We start from the raw sequence: 19,111 nt of genomic DNA on the forward strand, positions 1-19,111 counted from the left end.
TCAAATAAGGATGTAACAAGTAAATAGTGGTTCTATCGTCAGAGAGATCTCTCATAGTAACATATGTCAAAGGATTAAGTAACATTGTTCGTCTACAGACTTGATGACTTAATTCACTTGAAGAAGCTCAAGAAATTGATCAAGCCTCAGTGATATAAATCAAGATTGTGGATTTAATCAAGTGACAGAGATCTCGTCAGGGTATCAATTAATTACAAGGATTTAGTCTGAAGAAAATTAAGAGTATCAAAGTCAAGGCATGAAGAAACGTCACGGAAGTTAGTCACTCATGAACCAGACAGTACATCGAGTGTCAACATTGAAGTGATGGAATTGATTCGTAATTGACAGAGATTTTCAGAAGAATGGTTGTTGCTCAAGATTAGTATTAATTCTCTATTAATTAATTAAGTCATATAATTTAATTAAGAAAAAAATTATATCTGCAAAGATTAATTTATTGATTAATTGAATTAATTGATTAATTAATTCAGAATTAATATTAAGGTTTTTCAGAATTTAAATTGGATTAAAATCTATTTAAATTCAACAAGTCAATCTGATTGTACTAATATGACAATCTGTATGACAATTGATAGTCATACCGAAAGTCATACTAGTACAAATAATTGTCTTGCCGAAAGTTACACTGGGAGGAGGATAGTCTTGCTAGTTCATTTGATAGTCCTACCGAAAGTCTTACCAGTTAAAAGGATTGTCATGCTGAGCCAAGAGAATTGTCCTACCGAAAGTCTTACTGATTCAATAGAAGTGTTTTGTTTACAAAACCAACAGAAGCAGATCATTCAACAAAAAAGCAGAGTATTGAATATCATTCAGCAGAACACAGAACAAAAGAAACCTGCAGAGAATTTATTGCAAATTCACAGATCATTTATTTCTAGTATTTATTGTTAAATCCAATCCACTAGAAATACTTTTCTTGTTCTTGTGTAACTATCTAGCGGATCGAAAACCCTAGAACTTAATCTCAAATCGCTTTTAGCATTTGATCTTTTTATTGCAAAAATAGAAAAAGTTCATGTTGAATTTATTCTAGATTTGTGATAATTGATTTGAGATTAATCCCTTGTAAACGATACCGTTGTTGTAACACCTTTCAAGTTTAATAATAATTTTATTTAACTTGAATTTTGTTTCACTTTTTTATTCCGCATTTTATTCGATTAAACGGTATTGTTTGTATTCAACCCCCTTCTACAAATATATTGAGACCTAACACTGATATATATGAAGATCCTATAAAATCTCCATGAAATTCGACTTTCTTGTTGAATCTGGACTGTGCATCTTGGCTTGCTGTTATTCTGACATAGTTGATAATAGCTTGCTGAAATAGATTACTGTCTTATGACAACTTGCTGTCATGATACTTAAACAGCAATGGCATTAAGCTGTTATATCCTGCAAACATTCTCAAATAACAACATGATGGCTTGCTGTGTTGTGATCATCAAAACTAAGGAGTTACAATCTCCCCCTTTTTGATGATTACACACATTTAGGAGAATTATAAAACTCCCCCTAAATCTATGCATATCTCAAAATATAAATTAAAATTTAAGACATCACAGTCAACATAATAAACTTCAAAATGTAAAAACAACTTAACAGATTTCAAATACCAGTAACATCAGTATAAACAAGTCTTAAACCAAAACATTCATCAACAAGTTTTACCACACCAAATAAACAGATAAACATCAAATCAAGTACCAGATGCAACAAGTTTAAAAAAAACACAGATACTTCAACAAAAACTAAATCAAGTTCTTCAGAAACTAAGTACTTAAAAGAAATTAAATTCTCCAAAGTTCTCCCCCTTATATCATCAAAAACAGATTAGTCTTCCTGAGAAGAATTGACAGCTGCATCCTCTTTTGGTGAAAGAAACTCATCTTGCTTCTCCTGCTGTTCCAAGTCTTCAGCAGCATCCACAAGATCATCCAAGCCAGTGTCTAAATCTGCATTTGACTGAGAAGCTGAAGGTTTCTGAGCAGACATGAAGTTCAGCAAAATATCCTTTAAACCCTTAACCTCTGTCTTGAGCTAGTTGATTTGCTTAGTAGTGGCAACAACATGACCAAACAACAAGGTATTATCATCTTGAATACCTTTTAGCAGCTGCATCATCTCAGCAGTTGGAGTAAAAGATGAATGCACAGCTACAGCAGGAGACTCAGGAACAATGGTAGGCAAAATCCTAACTAACTCTCCATTGTCAATTTGTAAATTTGACTGAGCTAACACTTTAGCATCCAAAACTTCTTTAACACTCACCTTAACAGTACTCTTAAGTTCAATCTTAAAGAATTCAAATACTTTGGTAAGCATTAAACCATAAGGAAGTCCAATCTTTTTCTGATTAACAGCAGCAATCATATTCTTTAAAACCCTATTTGACAGATCAAAAGCCCTACCAGCTAGAAGCATAGAAACCAGAGTAACATCTTGACAACTAAAGGTTGATTTATTCCCACCCCTAGGACAAACATTAGCCCTACAGATTTTAAACAACAAATGTGCCATAGGAGATACTTGAGTAGTGGAAGGGGGCTGAGGGTTTTCTTCAATATTATCAACAGATCCTAATACCAACTTAAACTGATCCATCACAGAGAAATCAGGGAATGACACATATCCTTTTCCAGTAAAAATATCAATCTCAGAGGGATTCTCAAACTTGATAATAGAACTTAAAATAGGAGGGTTAAGCCTAATTTTCTTGTCATGCACAGTGGTAATACAGTTCCCATACTTATCTTCAATCAAATTAGCATAAAATTCATGAATTAAATCAGGATAGTAGACCTTGGGCATTTCGACGATAAAAGAATCTATACCCAAATTCTGAAACAAAAGTAAGGCTCCCGAGTTTTGAAAAAGCTTACCAACAATCGGGATATCAGGGATAATAGGACGAACATCCAAAGCATTTTCAGTGAATCGTTGTTGGAGATCAGGAGAATCAAACGCCAAAGATTGCGTGAGTTTCTTTGAATCAGGGGTGTGAGAGACTTCTTCATCGCTCTCGTGACCCAAATCGACCACTGTAGTATCCATCTTCGAGGAAGTACGCTTTCCCAGAATACCAGAATTTCTAGTACCACGAACCATTTTGAGTGGAACTGAACTGGTGATCTTGATTGATCGAAGCGATGGTAGATAGAGAAAGCTGAGTCGCGGTGTGAAATAAAACCCTAACCCGTGCTCTTTTATTGATATTTAGGGTAGAGTTTAGGATAAAAAATTAAAAACAAATTATACATATCCTAAAATCTAACACTTATCATTAAAACAGTTTAAATCTATCTAAAACACCGCATTTAGCATTTTTATCATTAACAATTAAATCAGCAACTCATGCAAATATTTAAACATAATTAAACAGATAATGACATATAAAACAAAATTAATCACAAAAATATCATTTAAATAACCAATCATAGTAAGCTAACATGAAAGATGATAGTAAGCCAACATTACCAAATTTCCAAAGATAGCTTGCCATTATACACTGCACATGTCAAGTTCCCTTCGAATGGTAGAAAATCTTGCTTCGCCAAGTGGTTTTGTGAAGATATCTGCCAATTGATATTCAGTAGGTACAAAAACTAATTCAATCTTACCTTTGGCAGCATTATCTCTCAAGAAATGGTGACGAACATCAATATGCTTTGTTCTTAAGTGATTAACTGGATTCTTTGATATGTTGATGGTGCTAGTGTTGTCACAATAGATTGGAACTTTGCCACACTTGATTCCAAAATCTCGAAAAGGCTGAATCATCCACAAAATTTGAGAGTAACAGCTACCAGCTGCCAAATACTCACCTTCTGCTGTGGATAATGCAACTGAAGTTTGTTTCTTACTTTGCCAAGATACGAGACTTTGTCCTAAGTATGTACAAACACCACTTGTGCTCTTTCTATCAGTTTGACAACCTGCATAGTCAGCATCACTATACCCCACAAGATCAAATGTGCTTGTAATAGGATAAAATAACCCAAGATTAATAGTCCCACTTAAATATCGAAATATTCTTTTAACTGTATTTAAGTGTGATTCCTTAGGTTTAGCTTGAAAACGAGCACAAACACATACACTATACATAATATCTGGCCGAGAAGCAGTAAGATATAAAAGACTACCAATCATACCTCTATACTTTTTGATATCAACATCTTTACCTTTATCATCTGATGTCAGCTTGCTGTTTTGATTCAGTGGAGTAGATTTAGGCTTGACATTGTCAAAACCAAATCTGGTCAGCAAATTCTTGACATATTTTGATTGATGCACATAAATTCCATATTTAGATTGTTTGATTTGGAGCCCCGAGAAATAATTGAGCTCACCCATCATGCTCATGTCAAATTCACTACTCATACACTTAGAAAACCACTTACACATAGAATCATTAGTGGATCTAAAGATTATATCATCTACATATATCTGGACAATCAAAATATCATTACCATTTTGCTTAGTAAATAAAGTAAGATCAATTTTACCTCGAATGAAGCCATTTTTGATCAAAAACTTACTAAGCCTCTTGTACCAAGCCCTTGGTGCTTGCTTTAAGCCATATAATGCCTTCTTGAGCTTGTAAACATAGTCCGGATGTTGTTCATGTTCAAAACCAGGGGGTTGCTTGACATAAACTTCCTCTTCCAGAAATCCATTAAGAAAAGCACTTTTGACGTCCATTTGATGTAGCTTGATCTTCTTGTAGCATGCATAAGCAAGAAGCATCCTAATTGATTCCAATCTAGCTACTGGAGCATAAGTTTGATCAAAGTCAATGCCTTCTTGTTGGTTGTACCCTTGTGCCACGAGCCTTGCTTTATTTCGAGTAACAATACCAAATTCATCCACTTTATTCTTGAAAATCCATTTTGTACCAATGATTGAAGCATCCTTTGGTGGCTTGACCAGTTCCCAAACATCACATCGTTCGAATTGATTGAGTTCTTCTTGCATAGCCGTGATCCAATTTTCATCTTCAAGTGCTTCTTTGACATTATTGGGTTCCTCTTGAGCTAAAAATGCAGCATAAGCATAAAAATTTGCAGTGCCTTTTCTTGTCTTGAGACCATCAGAAATATCACCAATAACCTATTCTGGAGGGTGATTCTTCACTGTTCGTGTAGCTTTTGGCAATGAATGCTTTGCAATATCTTCATGTGAGGTCTTCCTTATCTTAGATGTAGGAGCTAAGTCTTCACCATCATAGATTGGCATTTTATCCTTTGCTCTATTTCCTCTAGGACCATCAAGAGTCATCTTTGCCATCTTTACAATTGCATCATCAATTGGAGTAGAAGTTTCTGCTTGCTGATTTCCTGAGGCAGTTTCAATTTCAGCTTGTTGTTTTCCAGAATCAGTCTTTGTTTCAGCTTGCTGTTTTGGAGTAGCCTTCTCTGTTTCAGCTTGATGTTGTCCAGCTTGACCTGCATCATCTTCCTCGTCTCTTGGAAGATCATTGTTAGGTTCTTGAAAAGTAACATCTATAGATTCCTCAACAATATGCTTAGACAAATTATAAACTCTATAGGTTTTACTATTCATAGAATAACCAAGAAACATAGCTTCATAAGATTTAGCATCGAATTTACCATCATTACCAATTGTCTTGAGCACAAAACACTTTGAGCCAAAGATTCTGAAGTAACTGATGTTGGGCCTCTTTTTCTTGAGCAATTCATATGGAGTCTTGTCCAAAATAGGTCTTATCAATACTCTATTCAGAACATAGCATGCTGTGTTGACTGCTACTGCCCAAAAACTTCTAGGTAACTTGCTTTCTTGCAATAATGTCCTTGTTGTCTCTTGCAGTGACCTATTCTTGTGTTCCACCACACCATTTTGTTGTGGAGTCCTTGGAGCCGAGAATTCATGTGATATTCCTCTTTCTTCACAATAAGTAACAAAGTCTTTTTGGAATTCACCACCTCGATCACTCCTTATTCCTACAAGCTTTGTATTGAGCTTATTCTCAAGTAATTTAATTAGTTTCTCAAACTCATTAAAAGCAGCATCTTTAGTTCTAAGAAACAATACCCATGTAAAACGAGAATAATCATCAACAATTACAAAACCATATTGCTTACCTCCTATACTTTTATAAGCTTCTGGACCAAATAAGTCTAAATGTAAAAGTTCTAAGGGTTTAGAAGTAGATACCATTTTCTTTGCTTTGTGAGTACTTCTAATTTACTTGCCTAATTGGCATGTCGAACACACCTCAGTCTTGACATACTAGATTTTGGGTAAACCTCTGACTAGCTTCTTCTTTGAAAGCTTGTTAAGCAGGTTCATGTGAACATGACCCAATCTTCTACGCCAAACATAAGGATCAACGTCTATTGCAGCAAGACAGCAAGCTGTTTTCTGCAACTCAAAGTCCAAAATATATATATTTCCTTCCCTTCTAGCAACTGGGGGGACTTTGTTAGTACCAATAGTAATAATACACTTATCAATACCAAAGTTAACAGTTTGACCATCATCATATAACTGACTTATGCTAAGCAGATTATATTTAAGGCCTTTAACATATTGAACTTTATCAATTAAAATGTGTTTATTACCTATTTTACCTTTTTCAAGGATTTGAAGTGTTTTGCTATCGCCAATAGTCACTCATCCACCCTTTTTCATCTGAAGACTCAAGAATTGTGCTTTGTCTCCACTCATATATCTAGTACATCCGCTATCTAAAATCCATTGAGTTGATTTGACTCGAGCGGCAAGACACATCTACAAAACAAATAAAACAACTCAACCTTTTGGTACCCAAAGTTTGTTGGGTCTGACATGGTTAGCAGATAAAAATATAAAACATGTAAATCAGATTTATTTATCCATTTTTGGATAAATCTAGGTGATTTAACTCTGCCAGCCTGATGATAGTAAGCTGTCTTTGTTCTGCCATTCTGACCATAGTAAGCTGTTTTCTGTTTGTTTCCTCCATTGTATGATGTATGTCCATTCTGAACTCTGCACTGCTTTTCAAGATGCCCTTTCTTTCCACATCTGTTGCATATCTTCCAAGGCATAGCATAATCATAGGGTATGCCATGTTTTCCTTCATATCTTAGAGCTTTGTCCTTCTTGTTGGCATTCATTCCAAGTCCTTCTCTGGCCAATGGAATATTTGTGTTGTTCTTCATTGATTTGAGACTCTCTTCTCCTTGAACAAAAGCTCACATGCCCCTTTTCAGATCCTCAACTACCTTTGTGAGCAGATCAATCTTTTCAGCTTGCTGACTTATGAATTCAGCTTGCGGAAATGGTTCTTCTGCTTGATTTGAAGGTGTTGCATCTATTGATTCTCTGAGTTTGAACAGCTCCAAACATTCATCCCTTGCTTCAATCTCCTTCTTTAACTCTGTGATCTCCATTAATTGAGTCTTGTTTCTTTTGAGGAGAATTTTGTTGAATTTTTCCACATGACTAACTTTAGCTTGAAGATCCTTGATTTCAGCCTCTTTGTCAGCTTGTGTAGGTACCTTCTTGTCAATCCAAGTATCCACTTTGCTCATCAAATCTTGAACCATAGTCTTGAGATAATTATTCTTCTCTTTTAGCTTGTAATTTCAGCTTTAAGAGAATAATATTCTCCCATAGATACATTCTCACATTCCTGCATAGTTAGTGGTTCCAAAATAATATTTTCAGAAAATAAATTATATTTACAAGAGTTTACCTCACTCTGATCTTCTTCTGAATCACTTTCTAGGTAGCCACTTTCTGAATTTCCTCGAACAGAATCTTCATCAAGTCCAACTAGGGAAAGATTAATCATGTCTCCACTTGAATCATCACTGGAAACCGAGTCATCATCACTCCAAGTCATTAGAGCTTTAGCTTTCTTCTTATCCTTGAAGACAGTTTGCTGTTTTGACTTCAGTTTGTAGCAATCCCGCTTATAATGGCCTGGCTTCCCACATTCAAAGCATGTCTGATCTTTATAATCTTTGTTGGGCTTCTTATTTTTGGAAAATCTGCCTTTATCTCTTTTCAGCCTGTTCTTCTTCTCGATCATCTTTCTGATCTTCCTGGATATTAAAGCTAATTCTTCATCTGACTCATCTTCAGATTTCAGTAAGCTGTTATCAGTGTGAAGAGCTAATTGCTTCATTTGAGCAACTGGAGCTTGCATAGAACTTGATTGGCTTTCCTTGATTTTGCTTTCAAATTATTTCAATTCTGCAAAAACAGCCAATTGATCCATAGTATCTATAGTTGGAGAGGATTCTAGAGCTGTTACCTTTGGTTCATAGATAAATGGCACAACACTAAGTATCTTCATGTTGATTTCCTCTTGTGGGATATGTTTGCCAAGCTGCTTTAAGGCATTCAGATTTATCTGGAATCTTGCTTGACTTTCTCGAATAGTTTCTCCATCTTGAAGCTTGAAATTTCCAAACACATTCATTAGTTTGCTCAATTTCACCTTCCTTAAGCTCTTGGATCCTTCGTGATACAATTCTAGAGTATCCCATATCTCTTTAGCTGATTTGCATGAAGAGACTTTATCACATTCACTAGGACATAACCCATTCATGAGAGAATTCCCAGCCTTTTCCATTGAAGCTGTATTTGATTAGTTCAGCCTTTGTGAGATCATCAACGTCTTTCACTTTGCCTTCTTTGTCCTTGAACTCAAAAGGACCCTTCTGAACAACTCTCAAATCTAGTGGCTCCCTGGATAGATACACTTCCATGCGACCTTTCCACCAGTTATAGTTTTCTGTACCAAGCAAGAGAGGTGCTCGGTAATCTGAGGTTCCTTCGGGATATTTGTCAGCCATTTCGATCGAATACTATTCCTGTTACAGAAAGATTAGTATAACAAAGCTCTGATACCAACTGAAATTACACCTAGAGGGGGGATGAATAGGTGATTATGGCTAATTAGGATTACTTTTAAATTTTACCCGATAATAGCTTACTGAGATTTTATCAACTGAACTATAATCTGACAATGATAGTAAACTGAGATGACTAAATGCAATGCAGAAAATAATGTGCAGGAAAGTAAATAGAACACACAAGAATTTTAGCCAGGTTCGACCCCTAAGCCCCTATGGTCTATGTCCTGGTCCCTTACCAACTTGGTAAGAGAATATATTATTGATCAATGAAGGTTACAACTACAAGATACAACAATATATCTCCCTTTATCTCAGCTGCTGATAATGGCTTGCTGAAACCCTATTTAAGAACCTGCTCTCTAAGTACTATACTACCCCGTAGTACAAACTCCTCTAGCAAGTACCACTAAACCCTTGTTTCCCTTATCCAACTTATCCAACAACTAATCAATACAATTTGAACAATACAAATCAATGATAAAGATTACAACTCAAACTATAAACTCTCTCTAAGATAAAAACACGTGTATATAATTAGAGCTCGAGAGTATTTTAGAAACAATAAAGATCAGGAGTTGTATGTGTTCTTGCTTGCAAATTCGTCAGTCATAAAAACTGCAAGAAACCACATATATATAACCATACATTAACATTTGAAAACAACCTCAACAAATTACAACGGCTAGAATCCAATTCTACCGTGTAAGATCGTTGGGATGGTTTTCCAACGTTCATGTGTACGTTAGATAGAAGAGAAACACAGAAGTCCAACATTCAGAAAATATCTCTTCTATTTAGTAGAGGATAAAGCGTTTTAATCAGAAGATAGAAGAAAGTGTTTGAAAGAGAAACAAACTCATATTCTTTAGGAAATCAATTTGAATAATTAAAAACATTTTATAAAAGAGCTCTATATATATCATGCACGTATATTATATTAGAGAAGTCCTTACAACTGATATATATGAAGATCCTATAAAATCTCCATGAAATTCGACTTCCTTGTTGAATCTGGATTGTGCATCTTGGCTTGCTGTTATTCTGACATAGTTGATCATAACTTGTTGAAATAGATTACTGTCTTATGACAGCTTATTGTCAAGATACTTAAACAGCAATGGCATTAAACTGTTATATCCTGCAAACATTCTCAAATAACAACATGATGTCTTGTTGTGTTGTGATCATCAAAACTAAGGAGTTACATAACTATTTTGCATATGTACTGTAATTTTTTTCTTAAGTGTTTGTTATTTTTTTATTGTTGTGTAATTATTTTGCATGTCATCATTAATTTTTTAAGTGTTTTGTATCTCTTTGTATATTCTGTATTTATTTGTGTACTATAATTTTTCTTTAGTGTTCTGTATTTTTATTAATTTTGTGTTCTATATTATTTTTATGTTCTTTAATTAAATTTATTTACATGTCCAGTATTTTTTTATGAATTATTTATTTAATATTCTTTCTAGTTTTTCTTATTTGATAATCTTTTATGGTATGAAATAAAAATATGTGAAAAATAAATTGATGACAACAAAAAAATTTAAGAAACACATTAAACACATATTTTTTATTTTCATTGTAAAAGGTAATTTATTGTGTTGTAATTAAAAACTTATTTTTTGGGATCAAATACAAAACAAAATATTAATAAAAATACAGAACACTAAAGAAAAATTATAGTACACAAAGAGATAGAGAACATTAAAACATGTCGAGTAAAATTTGTACATGTTCTCTAACTATTTTGCATATGTACTGTAATTTTTTATTAAGTGTTAGTTAATTTTTTATTATTGTGTAATTGTTTTGCATGTGATCATTAATTTTTTAGCGTTCTTATCTCTTTGTATGTTCTGTATTTATTTGTGTACTATAATTTTTATTTAGTGTTCTGTATTTTTATTAATGTTGTGTTCTGTATTATTTTTGTGTTCTTTAATTAAATTTATTTACATTAATTTTTTTGAATTATTTATTTAATGTTCTTTCTAGGTTTTTCTTATTTGGTAATCCTTAATAGTATGGAATCAAAATATGTGAAAAATAAATTGATGACAACATAAAAATTTAAGAAACACATTAGTGTTAAACACATATTTTTTTTCATTGTAAAAGGTAATTTATGGTGTTATAATTAAAAATTTAATTTTTGGATCAAATAAACATATTATGATCAAAAATAAAAAATAAAATATCTTCTACAATTAAAACATGTAAAAGTGTTTAAAATGTTGTATTTTATTTTAATATATTAAAATTTGTATGATATACGTATACTATATATCTTTCTTTTTTGAATTACATATATTAAAATTTAAACTTAAAAAATACATATTGAATTTAAAAGAATTTTTTTACTAAAATTTATATTTGAAAAGAAAGATAATCTAAAAAAATTTGGAACATGTCACATTGTATTTTAAAATTTTTAGTTAATGTCAAATTTGTAATTTTAGAAATTAGGAATTTAATAATAAAAATATTGATCATGATATGTTTAAAAAATATAAATTAGATTACAATATGAAAAGTACATATTAAAATTTAACATGTACATATGAAAAGTAAACAAACAAAATATGTAATGTACATGTTTTGTTTTGTGTTTTCACTATTTTGTGTGTGCAAGTTAGTTTCTCAAAAGTCTGTGTTCATTCAAGTTACAGTTATATTTTATGTTTTTTAGATAATCTGAACCATCAATATACAATCAATCTAAGGATTATAATTGAGTTACTTAATTACCTGATAAAAAAAGTTACCAGATAAAAAAAGTTACCAGATGATCCTTCCCCAATATACACACTATAGTTTTCCATCATTATTCTTTTCCCAAACATATATATTTGTCCAACTTTACAACACAAAATGAGGATTTTGTTGAATAAAATATATTAGCATTAGAAAGCTTGAATGAGGTTCCATATTAGTTTAATATGAACCATACTTTTCTTTGGTGATACAGCGATAAGCCGAAGCAAGTTGAAAAGTACAGAGATGCGGAAGCTGGATAAACGGTGTCACGAATATATAATTTTCATTTATGACATCTACCATATTATTGGATATGATAGTATAAAATAAATAAGTTAATATTAAAGATGCTAGACTGAGCAGCCCACACAGCAAAGTTCCCGAGCTTGGGGGTTTGTAGATGCATGGTGGGTGTTTGCAAAAATTCACATGATGCATGTTTTATGTATTTATTGTCCACTATACTAAAATTATATATATAACTATATCTTCATGTAATCTGAACAAATGAAAATTAAATAGCGGTTCGAACTCCTGGCACAGTGTGGCAGAATGGGCTAAAACATTTTTCTTTTCCTTGAAGAATCAAATTAGGGGGGGGGGGGGTTTCTTTTCTTTTATTTCACACAATCGCATGTTATGTTTCTTTAATATGCTTTGCTTCTCTTTCCTTTGGATTGGCACCCTGTTTGTTTTGTGCTCATTTTCACTTATTTTATTTCCCATGATTTTTTAGGGAAAATTTGTAAGTACTTATGCCACACTTCTGGCATTTATATTATATTTTATAAACTTCAAGGAGGAAAGGAAAAATAATAGTCATGTGCACCACTCACATTTGCACACAAACTCTGTGATCTTAATACCATATCCCCGGTTTATTTTATAACCAATTTGTTTGCTGATCCACCCTTTTTGTAACAATAGTAGATACGATTCTTGATACAGCAAATCTTTGTGCTATCACATTTCACATATTAAATGATCACCGTGCCTGTTTGATCATATTTGTCTATTGCTTGCTCTGCAATTGGGTTAGACACATAATTCATAAAAAAAAAATTAGGACAAAGAATCGGAAGTTCGTTCTGCAATGTTATATACTAGAAGATTATAGTTGGGGGAGGAATATTTGAGACACCAGAGTGAGTTCGGTATTCATTAACAATTAGAATTTATTGAAATTTTAATATTTAATGTTTAAAAAATTCAAAATAATATGATTTGATCTCACAATACATTATGAGGTCCTCCTAAAATATATTCCCGATTAATCATAAAGTTAAATTTTATGTACAACTGCATAAAAATATTTGAAAGATCAATATTGCATGTTGATAACTCGGTTTCTTCCCAGGTCTTCTCCTTTCTCTCACGTGCCGAAACCCGGCCTTCACAGCGGTCTGGGTGCGGTTAACCTGCTAGGTAGGGGTCTCTCCAAACAGAACCGGAGGGGGGTTGTATCCCGCGGCAACTCCTGTGTGAGAATAAGAAATGGGCTTTCTTGAAGAAGAAGAAAAAGAGGGAAGAAGGAGTTATTCAAAAATATGTGAGGGTGTGTGTATGTGAATATAGCAGTCAAATATTTTCCAACCCCTAAAACCCTCTTTTGGGGGCCTTTTATAGGTCCCAAGATTTAGGGTTTTTGGGGTTTGTACCTCTTCATCCTGGCCTTTTATCATTCTTGGTTTGTGATAGGTTGGACGGTCCAGATGAGTTGTGTGGTCAGGTGTCCTTTCTCCATCAGAGCTGTCTTGGGATGATTACCCATGAACGGCTAGGATGCAATTGTTCCATTTTGGGTAACATGAGACAGTTGACTCTTTTATCCTGTGCCACATGGCACCGGGGACCACTTCGGCTTGGGCCTGGGGTGACATCTCTTTTGGGTCCCTGTTCTTCTATCCGGGCCTGATTATTTCTGGCCCATCATTTGCCTCCCACTCCCTTATGCGGGTTTTCCCGAATGGGGGAGTAGGAAAAAATTCACTTCTTTGACTTATCTCATGACCCCGGGGTGTTGTTGGGTACAAGTCCCCGGGGTTGTGTTTGGGTAGGCCTTTTAATTCTTGGCACTTGGAAAAAAATTTGTCATTTTTCTTTTGACTTGTGGCCCCTAGCCCCGGGGTGTTGTTGGGTACAAGTCCCCGGGGTTGTGTTTGGGTGGGCCTTTTAATTCTTGGAACTTGGAAAAAATTGTCAATTTTCTTTTGACTTGTGGCCCCTAACCCCGGGGTATTGTTGTGTACCAGTCCCCGGGGTTGTGTTTGGGTAGGCCTTTTGGTTCTTGGCACCTGGACAAATTTTGACATTTTCCCTTTGACTTGTGGCCCCTAACCCCGGGGTGTTGTTGGGTACAAGTCCCCGGGGTTGTGTTTGGGTAGGCCTTTTGGTTCTTGGCACTTGGAAAAATTTTGTCATTTTTCCTTTGATTTATGACCCCTAACCCCGGGGTGTTGTTGGGTACAAGTCCCCGGGGTTGTGTTTGGGTAGGCCTTTTGGTTCTTGGCACTTGGAAAAATTTTGTCATTTTTCCTTTGATTTGTGGCCCCTAACCCCGGGGTGTTGTTGGGTACAAGTCCCCGGGGTTGTGTTTGGGTAGGCCTTTTGGTTCTTGGCACTTGAATTTTTTTTGTCATTTTTCCTTTGATTTGTGGCCCCTAATCCCGGGGTGTTGTTGGGTACAAGTCCCCGGGGTTGTGTTTGGGTGGGCCTTGGTTCAGATGTGACAGGTGGTTAATGTTCAAGCGTTTTTCCCGGAGTGTCAGGTGGCGGTTGAACTTCTTGTACAAATATATGTGTAAGTATATGTGTATGCACGAAACGTTGCAGTTTTTTCCCCCTTTTTGCCTCAAAAGTCGCGCCTGTTAAATAATTACTGCTATGTAATCATTAACTGCAGCGGTTATTTTCTGGACGCTCAAGATTGCGCCACGTGTTCTCGATCAACGGACCGGATTGCGGGGCAGTTGAGGGGGTTAAAGCTCCTTTTGTGCCTATAAATACCCTCTCCTTCTCATTTCTTTTTCCTTTACGCAACTGCGAATACATCTTTCAGCCATTTTTTCTAAGTCGAATTTGGGAAACTCTTCGCTTTTTGAAGCCGATTTATTCTCCTGCTTTCTTGTAAGTTCTTGAACTTACCATCATACTTCTTCTTGTTTCTTCGTGATTGTTTAGTGAGTAACTGTAGTTAGGCTTTTTGGAATGCATGTATACTCAAGTATTTGGATTTGTATATCTCTATTGTGTCGAGTTTTGGTGAATCAAAATAGGTTGTTTGCTGTTTAGATTTATAGTTCAAATTTTGCGAAGAAAAAGTCGGTGTTTGTGGAGAATCTGGGTTTGTGTTTTGGTATGCATATGTGTGCAAATGAGGGTTTTAATCTGTGTAAAACTGGGCTTGATTTTTACTTTCGTGACTGTTCATAACATGCGATATGGGCTTGTATATGTATGTATAGGTTTGTTTGATATGATTTGGTATATTGATTTTGAAGTTAACTGTTTCTGAGTAGATTTTGTGTTTCATTCTTTTCTTTTCCTTCCCGAAATGGCATAGACTCCGGGGTTATATGGTTAGGAGGGGTAGGAAAAAACAATTAGCTAACCTGAAGTATAGACCCGACCGTCCCCACTTTGAATTTCCCAAATATTCTTCTAGTGACTCTTCACCGGAACTAGAAAATATGCCTCCCCGTCGCCAAGCCATAGTTGAGGAGCTGCCTACCTTTCTATTAAACCCCGGGCAGACCTTGGGTAGGAGAGACGGGTCGTGGATAGACATTGACCATTACTTCGTTCGGACTCGTGAGAACAGCCCTCCCCATGATTATCACTTTAGGGATCTTACCACTGCTTATAGGCTCGGGGGCTTAGAACCTTATGATGGGGCACGCATGGATCAACTTTTTTATAATGCCCCCGGGACAAGATATGTTCCTGCCCCCCGTTATCCTGACCTCTCCGAGTACACCTTCTAGCAGATAGATGATCTGGTGAAGGTTGTATTTCACTTCGGGGATGATATGGAGTGGAGGTGGCCCGAGCCTCACGAGAGAGTTTATCACCGTCCCGCTGGTGGTTGGATAGGAATTCCCTTAGAGCATCTGCGTAGTATGAGACCCAATCTCCATCAGTTTACCAAGTCCCTGTGTTGTGACGTCTATGGGATACCCTTCACCCAGCTAGCTCCGAACTCTATTAAGTGGGTTTCCTGGTTTCTGGCCTGTTGCCATGTGAAGAAGTACCTTCCGACTTTTAAGCTTTTTCACTATCTTTTTAAAATCAAAAAGTCCACCTTGCCTCCTCTTTTTGAGTTTACCTTTAATATAGATGGATGTGGGCTCCCTTCTGATGCCAAAAAGTCTCCAGTCTTCATGTTGAACTCGCTCCGGGGCTAGCACTAGGAGTTCATCTTCGTCCGGGGTGGGACCTGGAGTTTATGCCTTTGTACAAAATTACTTTGAAAAATAGCAGATTCCCATCCGAGAGGCTTGGTGAAGATGCCTTGACGAAGATGTACGACTTTGTGATTGCTCTTGGTGCTCAGTAGCCGTACTTGCTACAATGACCTTAAGCAGACTAGTCACAATGTTTAGTTCGTGGTTATGGTCAGCAAAAACACACCAAAATATTGTATACGTGTAACTCATAAATATAACAGGGAGGTCAATTAAGATCTCACGCAAGCAATGAGAACATATCTTAATAAAATGTGTAAACGTTTTACTTATTCATTGTATTAGACTCCAAAACAATACATCATACCCAATTTTTGGTATAGATTAAAATCTACCTAACTCAAAAGTCTCCATCGTGGCTTCAAATATTTATAAAATAAAATAATTAATTTGTTGTTTTGATTTTGTAGTGGTATATACAAAAAATTTCTAAGAAAATATTATAAAACAATATTAAATTTAGAAATGTCTTAAAATGGCGTATGGTGTTTTCTTCTTCTTTTTTTTTTTTTATTAATGGGGACACTCGCATGGTCAGAGGCCGAGCCACAACAAAGGCTGTGGGCGGTAGCCTACAGAAACAAAATTATTTAAAAAAAATTCCATTTTCCAGCCTAAATATTTAGAAGTTAGCTCAAAATAAATTAAGTCCAGCCCAATTTCTATTTTATGGAAACCATTCGATCTACGGGGTGAACATTGTTAAGAAATATAAAATCAATCCTTGAAGTTAATTTTCAAGCAAGCAAAAGAAGATCAGTAACTTAGAAGTACAACTAAAACAAGATGAGTTTATCTTAACTCAATGTGTTTTCATTGTTACTTTAGTACTGCTACTTTGGTACTTCTAGCCTAGCTTATGCAGTGAAGTCGGGGAAAAAATCAAGAAGCTAGCTTAGATAAAAAAAAATAATCAAAGTTAAAATTTATTTTCTGACTCCACCCTAGTTAATCAGGAAAAGCAAAGCATGTTAATATTCAACGCATTTGGACTACCAAATTTAGCACACCGCAGTTCTTGTTTTATTTCCATATTTGTAACAACTATGTACCCTTCTTTTAATCTCACTGAATTTGACTAATCCAATACTTTTTTTCAAAATGATACAATGAATATGGCCCCGCCATAAAAATCTCAACAAAAATCCAATATGCGTGGGAAATTAAAAGTCTTTTTGTATGAACCCAAAATAAAATTGAAAATAAATAAATGTCCGCCACAATTTCAACCACGTTTCAAAACTAACGTCCGCTATTGTTAGACGCATTTCTCAGAAATGTCCTCAACTATCACGTGCTCTTTTTTATTCGCGCCCCCATTTTTTCACCACTCACGACTACTTGTAATATTACTATTATTTTAGTATTGTGGTTTCACAACCGCCTATATAAACGACCACACTTCATTACATAGTTATTATTCTAGTTGTTTGTTCTTCCAAACTTAACTACTTCAACTTCAAGCTCTACAAGAAGAATATACATACACAGACAATAAATATATACACAAGGTTTTGTTACAAATGGAGTGGATTCGTGGAGAAAGAATCGGGCATGGAAGCTTTGGCACGGTGGATATTGCGAGAATGCGAAATTTCGATAATTGTTCGGTGATGGCGGTTAAATCTTGTGCTTATTCGCATTCATCTTCGCTTGCTAATGAGAAGGAAATATTGGATGTGTTAAAAGATTGTCCGCAGATTATTCAGAGTTTTGGTGATTGTTATAGTTTTGAAAATAATGAAAAATTGTACAATGTGTTGTTGGAATATGCTACTGGTGGTGATTTGGGTGACAAGGTCAAGAATTCGAGTTCTGGTAAATTGTCGGAATTTGAGGTACAAAGATGTACTAAATCGATTTTACAAGGGATTTATTCGATTCATGAAAATGGATTTGTTCATTGTGATATTAAACTTCAGAATGTTCTTCTGTTTTCGTCGAAATTTGGCGGGAATAATTCGATCAAAATCGCGGATTTCGGGTTGGCGAAAAGGGCGAGAAAGTTGAATTCAGGGTGCGAATTACGAGGTACGCCAATGTATATGTCGCCGGAAATGGTGGCCGGAGGTGAGCAAGAGGCGCCGGCCGATATTTGGGCACTTGGGTGTATGGTGGTGGAGATGTTGACAGGCGCTCCGGCGTGGAAGTGCCGGAGAGAGACGGATTTCGGTGGTTTGTTTATGAGAATCGGAGTTGGTGAAGAAGTACCGGAGATTCCTAAAGAATTGTCAGAAGACGGAAAAGATTTTCTAGGAAAATGTTTCGTAAAAGATCCGCGATCAAGATGGACGGCTGAGATGCTTCTACGTCATCCATTTTTAGCTAATGATGATTTAAATTGCCAAGTTACTTCAACTTCTCCTAGGAGTGCGTTTGATTTTCCAGATTGGGTATCCGAACAATCATCTCAAATGACGGTTTTGCCCTCGCCGGAATGTTCATCGAAGCACGGTTCATTTGACGAGTTTGATAATTTTGAGTCATTTTCAACTTGGCCGGCAATTAGATTAAATGAGCTAGTGACTGATCAGAAGACACCCAATTGGTCTGTTTTTGACAGTTGGGTCACAGTAAGGTCGTAGGAAATTAGAGATTATTTTTTAATTTATTTTGAAGTAGCAGATTGATTGAAATTCAATTACATTTGTAAATAGACTTTAGAGATGCAGAGAATTTTGTTAGTTCATTGAAGTTTCACATGGTGTACAGTTCTAGTGCTTGACATGCGAAATGAGAATGATATGTTTATTTTTGGAAAGACGGTCTTGTAGCATTCTTAATTCTTAAGAAACCGCTGTTTGCAGCATACGCCATTGTTTTCTAGATATGGGCAAAAATTAAATACTTTTCTATGAAATTTTCCATCCATTTGTTTTAACAAAAACACGGATAAATTACTGATTAGTGTAAAAGAATATAAAATTATCAAATCATTTTTATTTTATAACTTTTTTCAGTGCTGCTTATTGTGAATGCAGTGAA

The 19,111-nt window shown here is 35.2% G+C and overlaps 1 protein-coding gene across 1 annotated transcript; it reads left to right on the forward strand.

Annotated features, from left to right (window-relative positions):
• Window positions 1-17,531: 17,531 nt before the first annotated feature.
• Window positions 17,532-18,862, forward strand: LOC141719225 (mitogen-activated protein kinase kinase kinase 20-like). The gene has a single exon (XM_074521602.1). It carries the CDS (start codon window positions 17,650-17,652, stop codon window positions 18,709-18,711), a length of 1,062 nt encoding a protein of 353 aa, XP_074377703.1. The 5' UTR covers window positions 17,532-17,649; the 3' UTR covers window positions 18,712-18,862.
• The last annotated feature ends 249 nt before the right edge of the window (window positions 18,863-19,111 follow it).

Source organism: Apium graveolens, chromosome 4, assembly GCF_009905375.1.
Source record: "Apium graveolens cultivar Ventura chromosome 4, ASM990537v1, whole genome shotgun sequence".
NCBI classification, from domain to species: Eukaryota; Viridiplantae; Streptophyta; class Magnoliopsida; order Apiales; family Apiaceae; genus Apium; species Apium graveolens.

What these genes read in the sequence shown, in the direction of transcription:
- LOC141719225 (XM_074521602.1), top strand. Translation starts at nt 17,650, where the DNA reads ATGGAGTGGATTCGTGGAGAAAGAATCGGGCATGGAAGCTTTGGCACG.